Source organism: Acanthisitta chloris, unplaced genomic scaffold, assembly GCF_000695815.1.
Source record: "Acanthisitta chloris isolate BGI_N310 unplaced genomic scaffold, ASM69581v1 scaffold4795, whole genome shotgun sequence".
Taxonomy (NCBI): Eukaryota; Metazoa; Chordata; class Aves; order Passeriformes; family Acanthisittidae; genus Acanthisitta; species Acanthisitta chloris.
The window spans coordinates 48,904-70,907 of NW_008673356.1; the positions used below are offsets into that span (position 1 = coordinate 48,904).

At 45.0% G+C, this 22,004-nt stretch overlaps 1 protein-coding gene across 1 annotated transcript in view; it reads left to right on the forward strand.

The window, feature by feature from the left end:
* Positions 1 to 22,004, forward strand: part of FBXW11 (F-box and WD repeat domain containing 11) — a 59,514-nt gene that overhangs the window by 32,948 nt on the left and 4,562 nt on the right. The window contains exons 4-10 of the mRNA XM_009074936.1: positions 4,190 to 4,376; positions 5,161 to 5,251; positions 16,444 to 16,581; positions 17,172 to 17,290; positions 18,636 to 18,885; positions 20,044 to 20,162; positions 21,093 to 21,203. Coding sequence (XP_009073184.1) covers positions 4,190 to 4,376; positions 5,161 to 5,251; positions 16,444 to 16,581; positions 17,172 to 17,290; positions 18,636 to 18,885; positions 20,044 to 20,162; positions 21,093 to 21,203 — 1,015 coding nt within the window. The remainder of the gene's footprint in view (positions 1 to 4,189; positions 4,377 to 5,160; positions 5,252 to 16,443; positions 16,582 to 17,171; positions 17,291 to 18,635; positions 18,886 to 20,043; positions 20,163 to 21,092; positions 21,204 to 22,004) is intronic.

Sequence of the window (22,004 nt, forward strand, 5' to 3'; positions counted from 1 at the left end):
TATCAGAGTTGTTATGTGCTAGCAAGATTGGGATGTGGCAGGCTGGCAGAGCATTTTACAGAGCATTTAAACACCCTGGTATTTTCCTCAAAGTGCTGATGTAGGAGATAGGGCAGCCCAAAGCTGCTCAGACACATGGTGGTGTTAAGAGAGAATTTGCTGGTTTGGAAGTGGTGAGATTTGAGACCCACTGGTTATTTGAACCTTGTTGCATTGCTTTCACCATTCTTTAGAGCCTTTTTATAGTTCTCTAAATTAGGTAGAAGAAATTAATAAAGCTACATGTATTGGTTTCTCCTTTCTGTTGCTGCTTGTTTTTAGAAAGGCCACGCCAAGTTTAATGTGCAGTAGCGGACTACATGAACACACTCTCTTAAGTCTTTGCAAAGTTAAGAGTTTTTCCTTTGATTTTTCAGAACTATTTGAAGCTTAAAGTATGCTGTCATGAGACAAAGTAGAAAATTCTAAAGGTTGTTATCTCCTAGTTTGAAATATTTTTTTCATGCTTGGCTAAATGACTTATGTTATTCCCAAAAATGAAGCTATTCTAGATCTTGGATTCAAGGGAGTTTTGGGGAAAGCAGAATTGCAGGACCTTTGAAATAAGTTCCAGACTTAGCAGTAACTTTCTGTGGGACTGAAAATTGTAGTGGAACGTGTTACATGTTTCACTGTAATTGGAACATGAACAAGAAAAGTTTGATTGCTATTTTAAATGGAGTGGGAGTATATTACAAAGTGGCTTCTGTGTATATAACTTTATCAGTTCCACCTGGTCTTTATCCTGATAGGTCTATGGGGGCAGGTTACTTAACTGCATTAATCATATTTATTGTTGTGCTTATTTACTGTCCCAGCTCCAGCCTCAGTCCCCAGTGCCTTTGGATAAGCATTAACTGAGAGGTATGGAATAATGAGTCACAGCACGAGGCCTTCATAGTCCTGGATCAATGGGCCAGACCCCAGTGCTGATGTGTTTGCTGAGGTGTTGAGTGCATCATGTACATGTAACCCTGCTGTGATATCAGAAGATCACAGGGCTTACCAAGCTGCTGGGATCTTCATAGGGAAAGTCTGTGTGTCCCCAGTCCCCTGATAATGGGGCTCTGAGCAACCTGGTCTAGTGGAAGGTGTCGCTGCCTGTGACGGGGGGTGGAATGAGATGAGCTCTAAGATTGTTCCAACCCAAACCATTCTGTGGTTCTATAACTATTACTTGTTGACCGATGTACCTTGTGCTGCAGCTGAAATTACAGCGTCAGCGTTGCCCAGGTGGATGTTTCTGGGCTGAGTACTGCCAAAAGGCTTTTGTTTGGAGTCATGTCTGCACACTTGGGAGTTCTCTTGTGGTACATTGCTGAGCTCAGGCTGACCCAGCACACCTGGTGCTCTCAGATCAGCAGCACCCAAGCTCAACCAGTGGTGCTTCGAGGGTGGCAGAGCAGCAGGGAATATCCATTCATGTGGCTATTGTAAATACATAGGAAAATCTTTGGGAAGCTAAACTAGATTTATTTTGCACAGGAATTTAGGATGTAGAAGCTGAACTGTCACCCCTTGTGATTCTTTTATTGACTCCTGCTGATCCTAAGGGTTCTTAGCTGATTCTCTTATGAGAACCAATTGCATCCATTGGCTCCTAGATAAATGCTGTATGGAATGTGACAGTCTTGAGTTGCTCAGCTTGAAGTTGTTTAAAAAAATTGTCACTCTTGATTTTTTTTTCCCTGACTGAGAAGAAGCCTCAACACCCCACCCGCCCCCAGCTTCTGGTGCAAGTCATTCAGGAATCATTTCCCTTAGTCTGAATCTAGGGGCAGTAGTCCATGAATTGGGATAACTACCTTGGATATTAAAGTACCATTTGCAATTAGCAAATTACTGTCTAACTCATTGATTTCCTCTGCATACAGCAGGCTGCAGGGCACAGTATCTCTGGCATGTGCTCTGCCTCAGAGTCCTGAACAAAATTCAGGAGCAGAGTGAACTTGGCACCTTCAGATTATGGAAAGGGCTTAAATATAAAACATGTCCTTGTGTTTGGTGCAATAAAATGTCTGCAGAATCTTTGATCACTCTCTTATTGCTCTGTCTGTATTTGTTCCTGTGGAGTCCTGTCTTGTGCTGAGTTGGATTATCTATTGTTACATGTGAGGGAATAGCTAAAGAATCAGTAGTTGAATTTTTTGTTGCTGCTGCTTGGAAGTGACCATCTTTTTGGGTCATGAGCTCAAACAGTCCAGGATCCTGTGCCCAGAAGTAGCAAAATTGTTTCTGCTGCTTGCACTCTGGTGAATTTTGGGTTCATAGAATGCTTTGGGTTGGAAGGGACCTTAAAGCTCACCTTGTTCCAATGCCCTGCCATGGTCAGGGACACCTTCCACCAGACCAAGTTGCTCCAAGCCCCATCCAGCCTGGCCTTGAACCTTTCGGGGATGGAGCAGCTACAGCTTCTCTGGGCAACCTGTACCAGTGCCTCATCAACCTCACAGGGAACAATTTCTTTCTAATATCCCATCTAAACCTCCTCCCTGTCAGTTTAAACCCATTCCCCCTTGTCCTGTCACTACAGTCCCTGATGCAGAGTCCCTCTTCCGCTTCCCTGTAGCCCGTTCAGACACTGGAAGGTCCTGTGAGGTCTCCATGCAGCATCTGTTCTCCAGGCAGAACAGAATCACTGCATGGGTCAGGTTGGGAAGGACCACAGTAGGTCATCTGCTCCAACCTCCCTGCTCAAACATGGTCATCCTAGAGCACATGGCACAGGATTGAATCCAGATGGGTGTGGAATATTTCCAGTGAGGGAGAATCCACACCCTCTCTGGGCAGTCTGTTCAGTGCTCAGTCACTGCACAGGAAAGAAGTTCTTCTTTATGTTCAGGTGGAACTTCCTGAGCATCCGTGTCTGCCTGTTGTCTCTTGTTTTACTGGTTTGCACCACTGAGGAGAGCCTGATCCATGTTCTTGGCACCTGCTTCAGATACTTGTGTATCCCCTCAGCTGTCTCCTCTCAAGGCTGAACAGCCCCAGCTCCCTCAGCCCGTGCTCCTAAATGTGGTGCTTCAGTGCCTTCATCATACTTGTTGCCCTCTGCTGGACCTGCTTCAGGAGCTCCATGTCCCTCTTGTCCTGAGGAGCCCAGAACTGGACACAGCACTCCAGATATACCTCACCAGGGCCGAGTATAGGAGCAGGAGCACCTCTCTTGACCTGCTGGCAGTACCTTTCTTACTGCTCTCCAGGATCCCATTGGCCTTCTTGGCCTCCAGGGCACACTGCTGGGCAGGGTCAGCTTGTTGTCCACCAGGGCTTTCTCTGCAGAGCTGCTCTCCAGCAGGTCAGTGTCCTGGTGCTTGGGGTTATTCCTCCCTGGGGGCAGGACCTGCACTTGCCCTGTTGAATCTCAGTTGGTTCTGCCTGCCCATCCCTCCAACCTGTCGAGGTCCCTCTGAAGGGCAGCACAGCCCTCTGAGGTATCAGCAGCTCCTCCCAGTTCTGTGTCATCAGGAACTTGCTGAGAAGGCAGCTCTGTTCCCTCATCCAAGTCATTGATGAGTAAGTTAAACAATACTGGGCCCAGTATAGACCCCTGTGGGACGCCACTAGTGACAGCCTCCAACTAGACTCCGTGCCACTGATCACAGATCTCTGTGGCTGCTGAGCCACTTCTCGATGCACCTTAGTGTCTAACTCACACTGCCTGAGTTTGCCTGTGAGGATGCTGTGAACAGCCCAAACTTTCTCATCCTGTCTCCATAGGGTTGGTGCTCTAACCCTCTTTTTAAATTTGTGGGCTCCTCTGGACTTGCTCTAACAGTTCCATGTCCTTCTTGTGTTGGGGGCAGCAGTACTGTGTGCAGTACTTAGGGTCAGGTCTCATGAGAGCAGAGTAGAGGGGGAGAATCCCCTCCCTCACTTGCTGCCCATACCTCTTTGGATGCATTGTTGTGCTCATTCTCACTCTGGGGCAATGGGACAGTCCAACAGCCAGAACAGAGCAGGAAAGCTGTGAAGCCTTTGAGATGTTTTGATGTATCTGTTGCATTAATCTGTGACTGGTGCTTCTACACACAGCACTAATTGCCACGTGCAGTGCCGTAAGCTCTGCCTCTCTGGGCTCTATTGCAAAGCTTGTTTAGTCGTTGTCTGTGCGGTGACTGACAGTTTGATTGGCTTTATTTCTTTGTAGAGCAAGGCTTAGATCACATAGCAGAAAACATCCTTTCCTACCTTGATGCCAGATCACTCTGTGCAGCAGAGCTGGTCTGTAAGGAGTGGCAGAGGGTCATCTCGGAGGGGATGCTGTGGAAGAAGCTGATTGAAAGAATGGTACGCACAGATCCACTGTGGAAGGGGCTGTCAGAAAGGAGGGGTTGGTAAGTACCTGCCTAACTCAGTTTCCTTTTACAGTGTTGCCTTTACAAATTCCTTAGTGACGAGCTCTGCCAAAAAGGAGGTTTGTAGTGAATGGGTATTGCTGAGCTCCTGGTCTCTCCTAGGGACTGGGGGTGTAGCTGTGAGCAAAGCTGTCAGCTTCCTGCTCTGGCTTTGTCCCTGTCGTTTTGTCTACCTGTGTCTGTCACCTCTTGCTCTAAGTCTGTCTGCACATTTGGAATTTCTGCTTTGTAGGGAGAACTAACAATTCAATCAGCTCACAAAAACTAGTGACAACACATTTGCAGGGCTTTTTCTTGAGTGAAATATTTCCAATTTAACCTTTTTTTTGCTTAAAATGTAAAATAGCTGCAGAACCTTCTCAGAGAAACCATTTCTGCTTGTGGTAATGGAGTTTTTCCCATCCTCTACAAGTATCTGAAGAGATGTCCTGCAGAAACCTGTTTCCCTGTGCTCTCTAGTGGTGTGCCTGAGCAAAGGCAAGGCACGATGGAAAGAGCAAGGGTATGACACCCTGTTACCTATAAACCTTCTGGAGTAGTGAATCTTAACTGGAAAACCATAAGGAAAACACCTGTTATCTGTTCAATCCTGGACATTTTAAAATACTTGTCAAATTGCAAAGTCACAAGGGCTGTAATGGCAATACTGAAATTTCTTCCAGGAATTCTGTGAGAATATATCCTAAGGGTTTGTTCTGGGCAGGCTTGGAATGAAAGCATTCCTTTAAAGGTTGGACTCTGCTGTGTTTTTTGTTCTTTCTAGGGATCAGTACCTGTTTAAAAACAGACCAACAGATGGGCCCCCCAATTCGTTTTACAGGTCCTTATACCCAAAGATAATCCAGGACATAGAGGTAAGTGTTCTGATGGATCATAGTTGCAGGAAAAATCATGTTACATATTGTTGGGGTTTCAAAGGTGGTACATGTTGGAGCTGTGTATCTGTGTCCCTGCTGCTTTTCAGATGATGAAAAAAACGTCCTCAGCAGCTCACTGCCACACCATGTGCTTTAACTTGGTGCTAACACCATCCTTCTTTCATTTAGAGGCTTTTGGAACTCTTCTGGGACTATGGATTTTAATAAAACAGCTGGTTAAGGACACACTAATCCAAGACAGTTCCATGTATTACTGAATGTTAAATGTATTGGCCACTCTCCTTAGAAGGTGATCTGAGGGTTAATGCTTAAACAGCAGTCGTTTAAAATGTAACTTGTTACTCCTAAAGCTGTGACTGACTATTGCAAATATGGCTTTGGTCACCATATGGGATTTCTCCCCTCTCCACTGGTTTGATGGGAGCGATAATCAGTCCTATGATGATAAATCCCACAGGGGTATCAGTGGTAAAGAAACTTCAGAAATTACTCTTTAATATAAATTTTTCTTATCTTGTTTAAGATGTACAGAGTTGGGTTTGCTCACTTACTTTGAAGTGTTTCTGGTAAATCAGGGTCATCGCGGTGTCCTGCGTGCAGGCACAAAATGTGTCTTGCTTTGTTTGCTCTGTACCCACCACAGAACTCTGAGTTGTACCACAGACTGTCATGGATTTATTTCAGGATGTGAAATTATTGGTCTGAAATTCATTAGAGGGGAAGCACGTGTTTTGATGTTGAAGGCAGATGTGAACTAATGGAATCATTCTGCAATGGCAAATGTCAGTATGTGTTGCTTGGCACTCAGAAATCAAAATTACTCAGAACTCTTAACCCAGCAGTAAAATGGATCTGCTGGAAAGCATAATGGCCTTTTCAAATAGCTTTTTATAAACCTTGTTGCATAATTTATAAGCATTTAAAGATAAAGAACCAAACATGAAATACAACTGAGGCAGAATGAGATCAAACTTGATATTTAACTGTGAGCTTTATTATTTGAAGGGAGATGTCTTTTCCCTGTAAGGAATGAAAGTGATACTGCAATGATAAGAGGCTTGTGGGATTAAGAACTCCTCACAGTATTATATTTACTTGCTTTCTGCACAAATCTGGTCTAGTTCTTTAAAGAAAATGGGAAAAAAGCAGCGTGGAAACCTTTGCATAGAACACTGAACAATTTCATGTTACACTTACCTCATTTCTGTAAGTGGAACATTTGTATAGGAATTGTTATTGTTAGAGATGGGAAGATTCCTTGAAGATGTTCTGAGGACATTCTGAGGCCTCTTGAAGTGTCCCAACCTGCTATTTGATGCTGTGATTGTTTAGTTGCTATAGATTTGCTAGTGCAATGGAAGAAATGACAATTCTTGCTAGGATGAAATAAGCAGGAGAAGACCAAACCCCTTGTGCTTCTTCCATCCCCAGTATGAATAATAAATGTAAAAAAAAGTCAGTATTTGAATACCTGAGAGTGGGGAAAGGGTATGCCTTAACAATAAATTGTAGTAATGGACATGTTTCTTAAAAAAAATCCTAAATTTCATTAAATTAACAATAAATACATTGAACCCTAAAATTAGGAGATGAATTTGCACTGCACAGCTTGGTAAGTCAGAGCTCATCTCCATCAAAATGGATAGAAGACACATTGGTGTTTGGAAGTCAGGAAATGCAGCTTTCTAACACTCCCTTGAACCTTCACTTTCTTGGAGTTTCAGCTGGTAGATTTTTATTTTTCATTGTCTAAAGCTCAGGTGGCTGGTGTGATCCATGCAGAATGTGCAGAGTAAGGGGTTATCTCGTGCCAAGCTCTGGGATGGAGCTGGAGCAGCTCAGAGTGCCACTAGTGCTTAAAATAGTGCGGTGAGTAATGAGCGTGGGAACAGGGCTGTCTGCCCTGTGCAGGGAGGAAACTCCGAGCTGTTGCCATGGTTGCTGCCCGTTCAAACTGCCTGGCAATCCAGCTGCTTCCACATAGGATTCCTGTAGTTTCTAACTAATGCTTATATCCTCAAGGATGTTAAATATTCCTGGGGCATGCAGGGAACTCCTGTGTATCCAGGCTCAGGTGGAGAGAGCCAGGAAATAGAAGCAGAGCCAGGGCTGTTCAGATAAAATCCCATGTAGGTCTGTGCTTTCCCTTCCATGCTTGTGCCTATAAACCCGTGAGAAGCTTCAGTTGTTAGTGGTTGTCAGTTGCTTAGGGTAGAATTTCAGGCGTTGGCAATAGTCTCCAAGCAGTCAGTGGCCCCAGTAAAGCTGGAAGGAGCCAGAACTTGTCAGCCGTGGGCTCCTGCCTCTGGACTTCACTGGACCAAGAGTAAGTAAAGCCTCTCTTTGCCCAAATTCAGGGAATATATGCGTCTTTGTCTGGTCTGTTAAAGTGGAGAAGTGTTTGTTGGAAAACCAGTGTCTACTTCCAGAGTCATCCCTGCTCCGTTTGCGCAGGCAGTTTCCCACTCCTCATTCTTCAAGATTGCCAAGCTGGACAGGAAGGCAGGATGACAAGGGTATTGTGCCACAGCAGGCTTTTCCCTGTTTACATATTTCCTTCAAGCTCTCTGATTCATGGAACGTCAAGGGATTGGAATGGAGCTCAGAGAATATCCAGCCCCAACTCCTGCCCTGGGCAGGGACACCTCCCAGCAGAGCAGGTTGCTCAAGGCTCATCCAACCTGGCTGTGAACACTGCCAGGGTTGGGGCAGCCACAGCCTCCCTGGGCACCCTGGGACAGTGTCTCACCACCCTCACAGGGAAAACCTCTTCCTAATATCTAATCTAAATTTCCCTCTTTCAATTTATCCCCATTATTCCTTGTCCTGTCCCTGCAGTTCCTAATAAAGTATCTCTCTCCAGCTTCCCTGTAGCCCCTTCAGATCCTGGAAGGCTGCTATGAAATATTGCTGTTTGCCAAGTTTCCAACCTGGAGTGGGGCTAGTGTTTCTCCTAATAGTCAGGGGTCTGATAATTCTTCCACTTCCAAAAGTCCATTATAATTTTTCAAATAAATCACTTTAAAGTGCTATTGCAAATTGCTTCCCTAAAGGGCTGTCAAAAGAAGCTCTTAACACTGCTTAAAAATGTAGATGGTGAGTACCAGTAACAACCGAACTCAGTTATAAGATTAGGAGCACTAAACTTTTTCCTCCTCTTACTATTTTTAAGCCTGAAGTTGTGTTCTTCTACAGTTCTGTACTTTTACCATTCCTTCATTTTTCACAGCTGTGTGCAGAAGCTCTTAAGTAAGATTTTCATCATAGCTGTGAGGAGGAATTTTGTATCTGAATACCAATATGTTTTTTCTTCAAATATTTGTCTGGACCTTTAATAACATCTCCCTGTTTCTGTGAGCCAAAGGCTGCCATATTAGCATTTATTCAATTATGTGCCAGTTGTTAAAACACATTTATCTTGTGTCCAAAGGACTTGATTTTTTAATACAGTAAAATATACTTGATGTCACACAAAAATCTTGTCGTTTGCTATTTTCCCTGTGAAGCAGAAAGATGAATCAAGTTCTGCTAGACTGGTTCTAATGACAAGAGTTACAGATTGGCTGTAGCTGGTACTATAGTGGGCTATGGGCAGAGATAAGCTCAAAGGAGAATGTGCTCTCTGGCTGTCAGATTTTGACAGATAATCACAAACCTGAATTAAAAATTGGAAGGAAAAATGAGGAATGATAAACAGCAAATTGGAATTCTTTCCCTTGTGCTCCATTTGCATTTTGGGTCGAAAGTTCATGCAAGCACAAAGTGGTGGTAGCAGCAGGGTAATACAGGCAGTGATTTGGCAAGGGGAGGTTCCCCTGCCTCTCTGAAAATGTAATGGTGCCAGGATCTGTTTATTTCATACACATTTTAAGAACATAATGTCACTTCTGAAATAATTGGATTTGAAAATAAGAGGCCATTTAGAGATCAGAAACCAAATTCTTGGAAAGATGTGGTTACTTTCCACCTCTACTGTGAAGCCAAATATTTAATTAGGTTTCATTTCACAAGAGGTGGTCCAGTCACTTAAACCTCTCCAAGTCACATTTGCCAAGCTACTTTAGCAGCTTTTTACAGGGAAAACCTGATTTGGGGGTTATCCTGGAAAACTGAACTTAGTTTGCAAGACCTTATTTCTGGAGAGGACCTGGTTGGTGTGGCATGTCCTGTGTCAGGGTCAGCTATTCCTGTGAGATTGTGTTCATCAGCACAGCATGAGGATGGGGAGTTAATCCTGCTGATTCCAGAACCCCAAGTCCCTGGAATTTTTCCATATTATTTGTGAAGCTTGGCCAACTACTCTGTTTTCCCCTGAGGATTAGCACAAATATCTATTTCTGGTGATGAGTTCAGAACACTTATTTCATAAATGTTCCCCTTATCTCTAGGCACATGGTGAGTGCCATTGTCTTGTTTCCATGGAGACTTAGGTCCACCTAATTAAGACAAGAATTAGAATGTGATTTTGCTGAAGACTTTAGGAAAATGTGGTGCCAGGCTGTCAGATAAACACCGTGTGTTCTTCTGAATTCTGAAGAAGTTCAGATTTTAGGACTGGAACTGAAATTTAAAGCCTTGGAACAATTTGAAGGGGGAAGAAGTCAGATCCTGCCCGAAGGCCCTGTCAGCCTCAGGAGATGGTCGGTGTGAAAGTTGCAGTGTATAAGTTCTGAGGGAAATGGGTTTGTTTAGTACTGGTCTTATTATGATGCTGGAGAAATTTTTTGTGAATGTGTGGGGAGACTCTGGTCAGCATTATATGGCTAGAAATTTTTTCAGCCAGCCTTTGAAATCTCTGCTCCACAGGCTCCTTCCAAAAGACATTTTGTAAAAATGAAGCTGGCCAAGGAAGGGAGAGGCTTTGGAGCAGCAGGGAAGAAGTTCCTGTGGTGCATGGCACAGATTTTGGCTATTGCCTCTGAACAGGGCAGACCAGCCCTGTCAGATGCCCTTAGCATGGGGTGGGCCCTGCCTTGGCTGTTTTGGTTCACCATGCCTAGATCACACCTACTTTTTTTCACAGATGGGCTGGAAAGCAGCCCCATGGAAAGGGACCTGGAGGTCCTGGTTGATGACAGGTTGAAGAGAGTTGAGTTGGCAGTGCCCTGGCAGCCAGGAGGGACATCAGTGTCCTCGGGAGCATCAGGCCCAGCGTCGCTGGTGGGCGAGGGAGGAGATTGTCCCCTCTGCTCTGCTCTGGGGCAGCCTGACCTCGAGTCCTGGGGACAGTTTTGTGTGTCACAATATCAGAATGATTTGAAGCTCTTACAGTGTGTCCAGAGGAGGGACAGGAGGATGGGGAAGGGCCTAGAGGCTTGTTCAGTTGGAGAAGAGGAGGCTGAGGTCAGATCTCAACACAGTCTGCAGCTTCTTCACAGGGGACATTGCAGGGGCAGCACCATTGGTGCTCTACTCTCTGTGAGCAGGGACAGCACTCAAGGGAACAGCTGGAGCTGTGCCAGGGGAGGTTTAGGCTGAATATTAGGGAAAGGTTTTTCTGGAACAGCTCCCCAGGGCAGTGGTCACGGCCCCAAGGCTGACAGAGCTCCAGGAGGGTTTGGACCGTGCTCTCAGGCACAGGGTGCAGTGTTGGGGTGTCCTGTGCAGGGCAGGAGCTGGACAGGATGGTCCTTGTGGATCCCTTCCAGCTCAGAATATTCTATGGTTCTATGAACTTTATATTTTTTGATGTTGTGTGTGAACTTAGTTATTTTCTCCAATGGAACCTGAAAGGTGCAATGTTTTCATTTTTCAGCAGCATTGTTTTTGTCAGGTGTTGTGCTGCGTCAGATGAATGCATCACTGAAGTGCCTCAGAGGATCTCTCTTTTTTCATTGCTGTTGGCTTGTAGTTTTAAGATTTCCTCTCCAGATCTGGCAATTACAGCAGCATTTCTTCCCCCATCCCTTTGGTGTGAGCAGGATTCCATTTGAAGTCAGTATATGTCCATGTTGCACCTGTAACATAAAAGCTTGAAATTTTAGTCTTAAGTGTGTTAGTTGATGGAAATTGGTGAAAAGGAGGATTCTTTAAGAGAAAACCATCCAGACCCATCAGTGTATGTCACTGTGATCATGGCAGCTGCAGAGGTGAAAACTGTTTCCTTCAGCAAGTGCTGCCCTTGAATTTCCTTTGAGCTCTTGTGCTTTCTGGCTGGTTTTGCAGAGGGGTTTGGTGGAGAAAACAGAGCTTTCAGGAAGGAGCAGCTGCTTTGTCCATCTCATCCTCCTGTTACAGGGACCCCTGAGTAGAGCTGAGTGGATTCTTTACTCCCTCCCTGGGGAAACAGAACAACTGATGTCAGATCTAAGACTGGCCAGCACAGCATCCAGAAACAGATGCATGGGGATGAGATGCAGCTACACTTCATTTACCTGGGAGCAATCAGAACCTGGGAGCTGGCAGAAGAGTTCGCCAAGCCGCTCTCCATCATTTACTGACAGTCCTGGCTCACTCGGGAGGTCCCAGAGCATTGGAAGTTGGTGAATGTCACACCAATCCACAAAAAGGGTTGCAAGGAGGACCCAGGAAACTACAGATCTGTCAGCCTGAGCTGTGTCTGCGAAGTCATGGAGCAGATCATCCTAAGTGTGATCACACAGCACCCACAGGATGGGCAGGACGTCAGGCCCAGCCAGCATGGGTTTAGGAAGGGCAGGTCCTGTCTGACCAACCTGATCTCCTTTTACAATCAGGTGACAGCCTGGTGGATGAGGGGAAGGCTGTGGATGTGTCTACCTGGACTTCTGCTGGCCCACTCACTCCCAAAGACACCTTTACTGGCTTGGGTGACAATGCACTCAAGTCATAGTGAGGGTCTGGTCAAGTTACTGTGCCTGCAGCCAGAACTCTCCAGCTGCTCCATTGAGGCATAAGCTCTGTAGACCTTACTGACCATGTGATTTTCTTGTTCATCACTTCCATTATGCAGCTGGTGTGAGAAGGAGATGTTTCTGGAACAGAATGTTGGATGCAGTGCAAGTACTTGTTCTGCCACTTGATGCAGGGATTTTGTTGCTGTCCATGTACAATACCCACCCCAGTGCTGATTCTTATGCTCTGAGTGTATTTAGTTGTCTTTGCTGCTAAATACCTATTCCCAGCACTGAACTCCTTAATGGTAGTTTATGGAAGTGTTGACATTCCTGAGAGCTGGAGATGCTCTTTGCTCACAGGGTTTTTATCCTGATGGCTGCGTTAGAAGGAGGCTGTGGCACATTTTGTCATTGTTGCTGTGAGGGTGAGAAGTCCTGGGGTTCGTGCTGTTGTGGCAGTGACAGGACAGCTGGTGCTCCATGGAGTCCTCTTGTGGAGCAGTTCAGGCTTTCAAGGTAATAAGCATCATGTAGCCTTTCTTCTTCAGGCTGATAGAGTCTACAAAAACTCTTTGGCCCTCGCTGTCTGACAGCAGCATGGAGACCCAGCAGTGAACCCAGACTCCAGCCAGGTTTCTAGGGAATCCTTCTTCAAGAGCTTGGTGCTTTTTTTCCCCCCTAATGTCTGTAGCATCTTCAGAGAGTCCAAGAGAGGAAACACCTCAAAGGTGCAGAGAGCCTGGTGCCATGGCCATGCTGTCATTTTGTCTTTGCTTATCAGTCCCTCTTAACTTCATCAGGATTTAATTATTATGCCCTCTCTACCCTGATGATGTATGTTAATTTACTTCTGCCTTTCCTCTGCCGTGGGCAGAAGAAAGCATGTGGAGAACAAGGGTTGGGATTTAATTGCCTAATGCATCAGGAGTAATCCCTACATACATAACAAATGTGTGTGTTCCTCTTTCCTGCCCTGTTTGTCCTGCAGCAGAAGTGTGTGTTCGGAGGGAACAGAAACTCCTTGGTTTATGGGATTGAAATAAACCTACGTACTCTGCAATAATATTCACAAGGATAAAAGTGTAATTCTTAGCCAAGGAGCTGAACACAGTGTGCATTATCCAATGGGAAAAAAACTCTGTTCTTAGTAGATTATCCTTAACACTTCCAACGTATAGTTAATGTTCCAACTGTTAATCCACATCAATTGCATCTTTTTTCACTGTGCATCTTTGTACCAGTGAATATAGTCTGGCATGATCAAGGCTTGGTTGTACTTCTGCATCTTGGACAATTTTCTCTATGTACTTTTCTTACTAAATGCCTTTTTTTTAGCCATTTATGCACTTCTTTAGCTGCCAAATGGCTCTCCTGTTGTGACAGATGCATTGGGTTCGTGCTTGGTCTTTATCCCTCATATGTCCAGATTTTGTTGGTTGTACAACATTTGTTAGCTACTTGCTGCTGTCACTCTGGTGAGCCTTTAGGAGAGTGTAAGGAACAATTTGTGTGTGAAGTGAGGAGAGAGGGTTCTGCAACTTCTTTCTTTTAATTGTGAAACCTGACTTTAGAGGCAGTTATCATGGAGACTTCTGAGGGGATCTGTAGAAAATACAGTACTGGGTATTGCATATATTAGGATTAGGTTTGGAACCATAAATGTGCAAATAAACTCTGGGACTCCTCATCACTGATTCCCTGATGCTTGTGAGAGTCCACAAACCACAGTGATCTCGCCCCTCACATCTGCCTGCTCAGTGTATCCAGTTAGTAAGAGATCTCCTGGAAGAAGGTTGCAGATGAAGACTGCTGCTAACTGTACTACTGAGTAACAACCAGAAATTTCCTACAGCAAGCAGCTTTCCTGTGGTTGCCGGTATTGTACGAACCACGTTCCTTCTCAGAGGGTCCTCCAGGTTGCCCACCCACTCAGCCCTGTTCAGTCATCTCAGCTAATGTTATTTCTCTGTACATCCACATCTGGTTTCACTCTGTGGCCCATTGAAGTGCTGCTGTATGCTCTGTGTATGGTGGCTGCTTTCCCAGCGCATCGAGGATTTATGCAGTGTAAGGGGATTTTACAAGTTATCAACAAACATGCAGTGTTTTCCCACAGTAGCCACACCATATTTCTAAATGAAATGACATCTATTCACAGAATTCAAGTGTGCACCTGCATGTGACTTACTGCTCTACAGTGCCTTCACAGAGAGATATATAAGACTCCAGTTTCTTTTATTTTTAGCCAGTGTTTTCTTATGGGGAGTGTGTTAAGTAACTTCCTGTAGTGAACTGGTAGGAATGAATCCAGATTGTGTCCTGAGTGCTGAGCAAACTTTCATTGCCTGCTGTTCTGTTTGGGAAGCTCTGACCAGCAACATGTCTCATTTGCAGTGTTCCTACGTGTTCTGTTGGTAATGGCTGTCGCAGGAAGCTGAAGTGTGAAAGTGCTCACATGGTGCTTGAGCACTCACAGCTAATCTGACACGTGCTTTGTGCAACTGCTTACTGCAGGTCTTTCCAAGAACAGTGCCTGAGGGAAGCTCTCCCTTAAGACTTCTTAGAATTGAATATCTGAACAGAGATGGTTTCTAAAACTATTTAAATTGGCTGACTTGCTTCTCTGATGCTTTATCTCCTGTGTCTTCTGCATTTTTTAAATCTCTTGCCTTCAGATCTATAATTATGTTGGTTCATGCTGTTAATGCCTACAATCCTCTCCTGTTTCCAAGGGTCACCTCTGGAGCAGCAGAGGAGTTAATGAGCTGCAGTTCTGCCTGCTTAGCACAGATGATAAATCTTCAGATAAAGCTTGAGGATTGCCCGTCCTTCCATCGTACGCTGAGCAAGGAGCACGATGAGCAGCCTGCTCCCTCCAGGGCTGAACCACAGCAGTGTCAGATTTGAGCCCAGTTCCCAGCCTGACAATCAGCAGTGCACTGGTTGGCCAGGAAAGCTGATCCCAAACTGACAGTCGACTGACTATCCTAATTTCATTAGCTTCCCCACCAAATTGGAAGAGAATGAGAGGGGATGAGTGACTTGTCAGCTGCTCCTCTAGAAGCATCTCTTAGTATTTAGGATTTAGACAAATTCCAGGGGCACATCGGGTTTGTATTATGGCTGTGTATATTCCTCTCCAAATTGCCTAATGGGAGACAACTCAAGGAGCAAATGTGTGGAAAACAGAGTGGAAAGTTAGCTTTCCCTTGAAGAAGATGTGTTTTCCGAGAATTGGGATGTTGTAGTTACACTGCACTTCTGTCTTCAGCCAACGTTTCAGCTGGTCTTACTCTCACAGGAGCTGCAGAGGTGCTGCTATTGCTTTGAAAGTTGGGATTATAGGATTATATATTATATAGTTTTCAAACTGGCAGTTGATCAACTTCTCCCCAGGTTTCCGTGCAGTATTTAGGGATTCTCCCAGGGAAATAGCTAAATAAATGGCCTGTTCTGGTGCCTGTACTGGAAAGTGAAAGCATCCCAGCCTGTCCAGGTGCTGCAGGTGTTGGCCAGGAGTTCTGTGCACAGATCCTCTTATGACTGTTACTAGCTTCCTGTCCAAAATCCCACGTTTCTCTGAAACCAGCACTGGTTGTCTAACCAAGTAATAAAGGTGATTAAAACATGAAAATCATCCTGGTTCTGTTGTGAAATAGTTTGCAGCTTTTTAAGGCATGTCAGGTCTCTTTCCTTAAAAATGCCTCTCAGAATGAACATGTGTACAATTACCCTTTCCTCAGATTTAAGGGGGAAAAGCAAGTTTGGATTATTCGAAACCTTATAGTCCCTGTTCAGTTTTATTTTTATCTGGCTTTAAGGTACTTAGAGGAGGCTTTCATTTCTCAAAATCCCTTTGTAAGGTATGTAACTACAATTAGTAGGTGATATGGCTGGATAGGGGTAGGGAAGGTCCAAGAAATCCCACCACCCACCTGTTAGACTCAACAGGTCTGTAATGTTGGTCACTCAGGTGAAGCTGAACACAGCAGTGTGTGAGCTCCTGGTTTCACCTTTGCTGCTTGTGTCTGGTGGTCACATCAGTAAGGCGTGGGGAACCAAATGCTTCTGAAATGTGCCTCTCTAATGGCTCCTTGAGGAATTCTCATTAAAGTTGGTTGACCATAATTTTCTCCACTAAACATAGCTTTTGTCCTGCAAATTACTGAAGTGCTGATTCAAATTCATTGTGGTCTATTTTTATTGGAGGAGAGAAAAGATGCCTTTAAGTTTTATGTACTTCAAAGTCAAGGCTGGTGTGTATAAAAGAGGAAGGCTGGCTCTGTGTGTGTGTGTGTTTGAGTAGTCCTGCTTGACCCTCAGGCCTAACTCCTGGCTCTGCTCTCCTGTCAGACTATAGAATCCAACTGGCGATGTGGGAGGCACAACTTGCAAAGGATCCAGTGCCGCTCTGAAAACAGCAAAGGGGTCTACTGTTTACAGTATGATGATGAAAAGATTATCAGTGGCCTACGAGATAACTCCATTAAGGTAAACACTTTTTTCAGTCCTTTCCCTAGAGGTAAGTGGAGTTGTGCCTGGGAAAGCTGGTGACCTGGGCTTCCCTGATTTCTCTTGGCTCTTGGTGGGACAGTATCTGTCTGTGCAGGGTTTGAGAGGATGGGATGTCTGCTGTAGCCTGGCAAAGTTATCACCTGCACTTTGCTCTGGGAGCTTTGGGGACTGCCAGCCATGGATCAGTTCTGTTGACCACAAAGACATACCAGTGAAATCAGTGTTCACATGAGCTGGATGAAGTCCATGTGTGTCACTGTCTCTTACTGTGGCTTTTGTCATTGCCAGGAGTTTGCTTTCATGCTAACAGGTGGCTTTCACACTGATCATCCATGGCCTTTCCTTTTGCCAAACAGGATTTTACCTTTGCATGATTGTTGGTTATTTCACTGCTCTCTCAAACTCTCATCAAGTCTTCCTTATGCTAAAGAGACGAACAGGCTCACGGTTGTGACAGACTCAATTCCCACTAGTTTCCTTCCTTCCTTTGCAGTTGTGACTATGTTCAAGTTTTGGATCTGTGTTCTTGATCTTGATAAGTCATTTATCCCTCTTGTTTTTAACAGATTTGGGACAAAACAAGCCTGGAATGTTTGAAAGTACTAACGGGGCATACTGGCTCAGTTCTTTGTCTGCAGTATGATGAAAGAGTCATTGTAACTGGATCTTCAGATTCTACAGTGAGGTGAGTGTTAAGGTTTTGCACAAAAATCATTTGTGTTTCAAGGCTGGGAATATTTGCAATAATCTCTAAATATCAGAAAGCATCCATAATACGAGTGTGATACCTTTATTCCAGGCACAACATATTCATACTTGGCAAAGCATCACATCAAATAAGTTTTTTTCCAAATCTATCTTGTTTTATTAGCATTAAGAATTTTGAAGAAATATGATCTCAGTGATTCAAGGCATATTCTGAAATTGTGGAATGGCTGATGGCCAACTACACAATAATTTCTTCATTCAAGGTTTCTTGTACTGCCTTCTGACATCTCTTAGTTGTCACTATTACTGAAAGGGTGTTTAGTACATATGGAACACTTGTCTGTGTGCAGTTTTGCTGGTAGAGAACAAAAATTCTTCTATGATTCCTGTAGTCAGTTGATGTAGGCATTCAGGTGCAGTTCTGTGGAAGGGCTTTGTCTCCTCTGGTGCCTGGTTCTGCTATGCCAATGCCAGTCGCTCTGAAGAGCTTAATCCCCTTCAAGTACTGTCAGTTAAGTAGTGATTTTTCACTTCTTGGAGACTAGTAGATAGTGCTGGATGGTGCTACGTCCCAGTTGCTACTGATGAGGATGAAGTCTGAATGAATGTGGTAAATCTCAAAAAATCCCCATATGGGTAGTGTTTGTTTTGGTTTGTTCCATCAATTTATGCATCATACAAGCTTTAATCATCCTGGCAAAGTTTGTGAAGTTGTTAAGGAGCTTAGTCTCTTTGCAGTGGTCCCAGCTCAGGCATTTCCTGCTCTAATTTTTCACTGCTATTAATTGTTGTTTGTGAGTGTGCGATGTGCCAAGAATATTTCTCAGCACCTGTATTCCTGCCTTCCCCAAGCCCTAGTCTGGGGGATCTCATAGCAGCCTTCCAGTACCTGAAGGGGCTACAGGGAAGCTGGAAGAGGAACTCTGTTAGGAAGCGTAGTGATAGGACAAGGAGTAATGGGGATAAATTGTAAGAGGGAAATTTAGATTAGATATTAGGAGGAAGTTTTTCCCTGTGAGGGTGGTGAGACACTGTCCCAGGTTGCCCAGGGAGGCTGTGGCTGCCCCAACCCTGGCAGTGTTCAGTGCCAGGTTGGCTAAAGCCTTGAGCAACCTGCTCTGGTGGGAGGTGTCCCTGCCCAGGGCAGGGGTTGGGGCTGGATGATCTCTAAGGTCCATTCCAACCCAGTAACATACTATGATATTATGACAGGAGTTAAACAGCTAGAGAACTCTCTGTTAGAGACTGTAGCAGACTTGTGCCTGTTTATGCCATACAGAGCCAACGTCCTTCATTGGGGATAAAACTGTTTTCTCTTGCAGAGTTTGGGATGTAAATACAGGTGAAGTTCTGAACACGCTGATCCATCACAATGAGGCAGTGCTTCATTTGAGGTTCAGTAATGGCTTAATGGTGACATGCTCCAAGGACAGATCCATCGCTGTGTGGGACATGGCGTCGCCTACTGACATCACCCTGCGCCGGGTCTTGGTTGGCCATCGGGCTGCCGTCAACGTGGTGGACTTCGATGACAAGTACATTGTGTCAGCATCAGGTGACAGGACCATTAAAGTAAGTTGGCAGAGCTCTAATTCAGGTCTGTGTGGCTCCCAAACCAGGAAAGCCTCAGGAGTGCTCCTCAGCTCGGAGCATCCAAGGGTTTCATGAGCAGTTCTGGCCTTTCTCATTAGTGCTCAGCTTCCTCATGCTGACTGCTGCTGTGTTGTGTGCACAACTGTGCTCAGAACATCTTTGTGTACAGCAAAGCCCATTTGCTGTTTGAACTCTAGTCTTAAAGATCGTTGGTTTGTTAAATGTGGCACGTCTTGTGCCTTTTTCTAAGCGATATTTTTAATTTCATTTGCCTGTTCTGTCCAGACATGAAATTCATCAGCAGTGCCCCTCCCCACCACACCTTTCCAGCAGCTCAACCAGGCTGAGCCGTGTTTGAAGGATTAAGAGGCTATATTTGAAGGCTATTATATACCAGAAGATTTGAGTTACCCAGAGTGTACTAACAGAACAAAGGCATTTCCACCCTGCCCTCTCTGAACCAGAGCTGCTGCAGCCTAGGCCCAGAAGTTCTTGGCAGTTTCATGTCCAAATCTCTGCCAGAGGTCTTGCTGCACTCTGTGTTGGAAAATGAGCCGCTGGGTAATCTACATTACAACTTCAATTACAGTTCTTTAAAATGGGCAAAGTTGATTGAATCCTTAAATGATAGAAGCAGCCACCAAGCTTTTAAAGGCCATGGCTTGGGCCTGCTCTTACTAGTAGCTTGCTTGCTGCTAATTTCTTTGGTTAAAAAATGTGGGGGGTTTTGTGTATGTGAAAACTTAAAATGATTCCTAACTTAGCAAGATTCGAGTGTTACCGAGTTTTTGAAATTATTTGGGGCAGTCTCTACCACCTGAAAATATTTCGTATACAACCTCCCAGCTTTTCTCATTGACTTGCTGTGCCATAGCCTTCAGTGAGTCAGCAGACTCATTGTGGGTGACAGAGCCTCCCCCGGTGGCTCTGGCACTGCTAGGTCCCTGGAGCACCTGTATGCCAGTGGTGCCAAAGACCCACTTTTGGCCTCTGAAGATACTCTGTAGGTTTCCTTCCTCTGTCCAGCAAAGGTCAGCCCAGGCCTCTTGTGGTTGTGAATTCATAGTGACTGCTGTTGAGCTCCAGAAACCTCATTTGGTGTAACTCTGAGAGGAGTGTTTGTGCTGTGTTTCCCAGGTCTGGAGCACAAGTACCTGCGAATTTGTCCGTACTCTGAATGGGCACAAGCGTGGCATCGCCTGCCTGCAGTACCGGGACCGACTGGTGGTCAGTGGATCCTCCGACAATACTATTAGGTGGGTGCCCACGAGCTGCCCTCAGCCACCAAGCTTTTAGAACCTATGGCTTAGGCCTTCTGGTACTAATAGCTGGCTAGTAATTTCTTTGGTTAAAAAATGTGTGGGGTTTGTGTATGTGATAACATCCACTTTTAAAACGACTCCTCACTTAGCAAGATTCAAGTGAGCAGCTCATAGCAACCTTCCAGTATCTGAAGGGCCTACAAGGAGGCTGTAGTGGGAACTGCAGTGACAGGACAAGGGGCAATGGGGAGAAATTGACAGAGGGAAATTTAGATTAGATAGTAGGAGGAAGTTTTCCTGAGGCTGGTGAGACACTGTCCCAGGTTGCCCAGGGAGGCTGTGGCTGCCCCAACCCTGGTAGTGTTTACAGCCAGGTTGGATGAGCCTTGAGCAACCTGCTCTGGTGGGAGGTGTCCCTGCCCAGGGCAGGGGTTGGGGCTGGGTGGTCTCTAAGCTCCATTCCAACCCCTAGTGTACTGTGAAACTATGTTTGAATGGAACTTCTCTGTGTGAGAGTAAACAATATTGCAGCCCTGTGAAAAAGTGGGACACTGAGGTTTATGTCAAAGTGAACCAAACGTCTTATCTCCGGCTTGGAGAGATGAGGAAGACATTGGTCACTGGTTTTCTTAATTAATTTCTGAACCTCTAATCATTGGCTTATGCAGAATAGAAAGAAGTTTGTTAGAATTTCCCAGAAGAGCATGTGTCTGAGCTTTACTTGCATGTAATTTTGAATGACTACATGAATTTCAGTACACTGCAGCTGCTCTGGGTGGCATGCACAGTTTTCATGCCTTTTTAAGCAAGTTACATGATATCCTCCACAGAAGAGCAGCCAGTAGTTTGGTTAAATCCTGGGGGCGGGGCTGCAGGGCAGCACTGAGCCTGCAGGACTCAGACTTTCTCCTCTGTTCTCTTCAGGCTCTGGGACATTGAATGTGGTGCCTGTTTAAGAGTATTAGAAGGCCACGAAGAGCTGGTTCGATGCATAAGGTTCGACAACAAGAGGATTGTTAGTGGAGCCTATGATGGGTATGTGTTGGAAAGCAGATTCAAAAAACTTGCCTTTATTAGTAAAGCATTTTCTGAAGGCCCTTGAGCCTTATGTTTCCTGTGTAAGGGAGTCTCTCCTGATTGGATAAAGGGATTAATATGCACCTGAGTGGTTTGTGCTTGAACATTTCAACACAGGAGGCTGCAGTTTTAATTAACCAGTCAGCTGCTCTTTGACTTTCTGTAAAGTGAACTTTTGTTTGGCTGAAGTGAAATTCCTTTGTTTCTTCCCTCAGGAATCACTCCTTGTCAGGTCCTGTGCACATACAGGCTTTCTGTTTTCATAAGGCAGTGCAGTGAAAATGTTTATTATGAGCATAAATACATCTTGTGGGGCTCTCCAGGGACTGTTTCCTTGGGGCTGAGGACAGAAGCCCCACCATTAGCATCTCTGACCTGCTCAGTGTTTTCAGCACAGTGGACTCATGAGAGCTTACATCCATATCCAGATCCTTCATCTCTTTCTCTGCCTGATTTATCCTTCAAGTGAACAGCAGTTACTGAAAACAATTCTGGAACTGTGTGTGTTTCTACCCTTTTATTTGGGGCCAGTGTCTCCCTGGTGTTGGCCATCTCCGTTCCCACTGGCACTGTGCACCCCACCAGAGGTGCTGTGAGCATGAGATCTGCACTGCAGAGTGGTTTGTAGAAAACTTGTTTGTCATACAGTCATCACAAAGCCATCACTGGATTTGCTGCTGAAAAGGAACATAAACTACCTGTGTTTTACAAGACTGAGAATTGGTATTTTGGTGATGATTTGCTTGATCCTGAGGAACT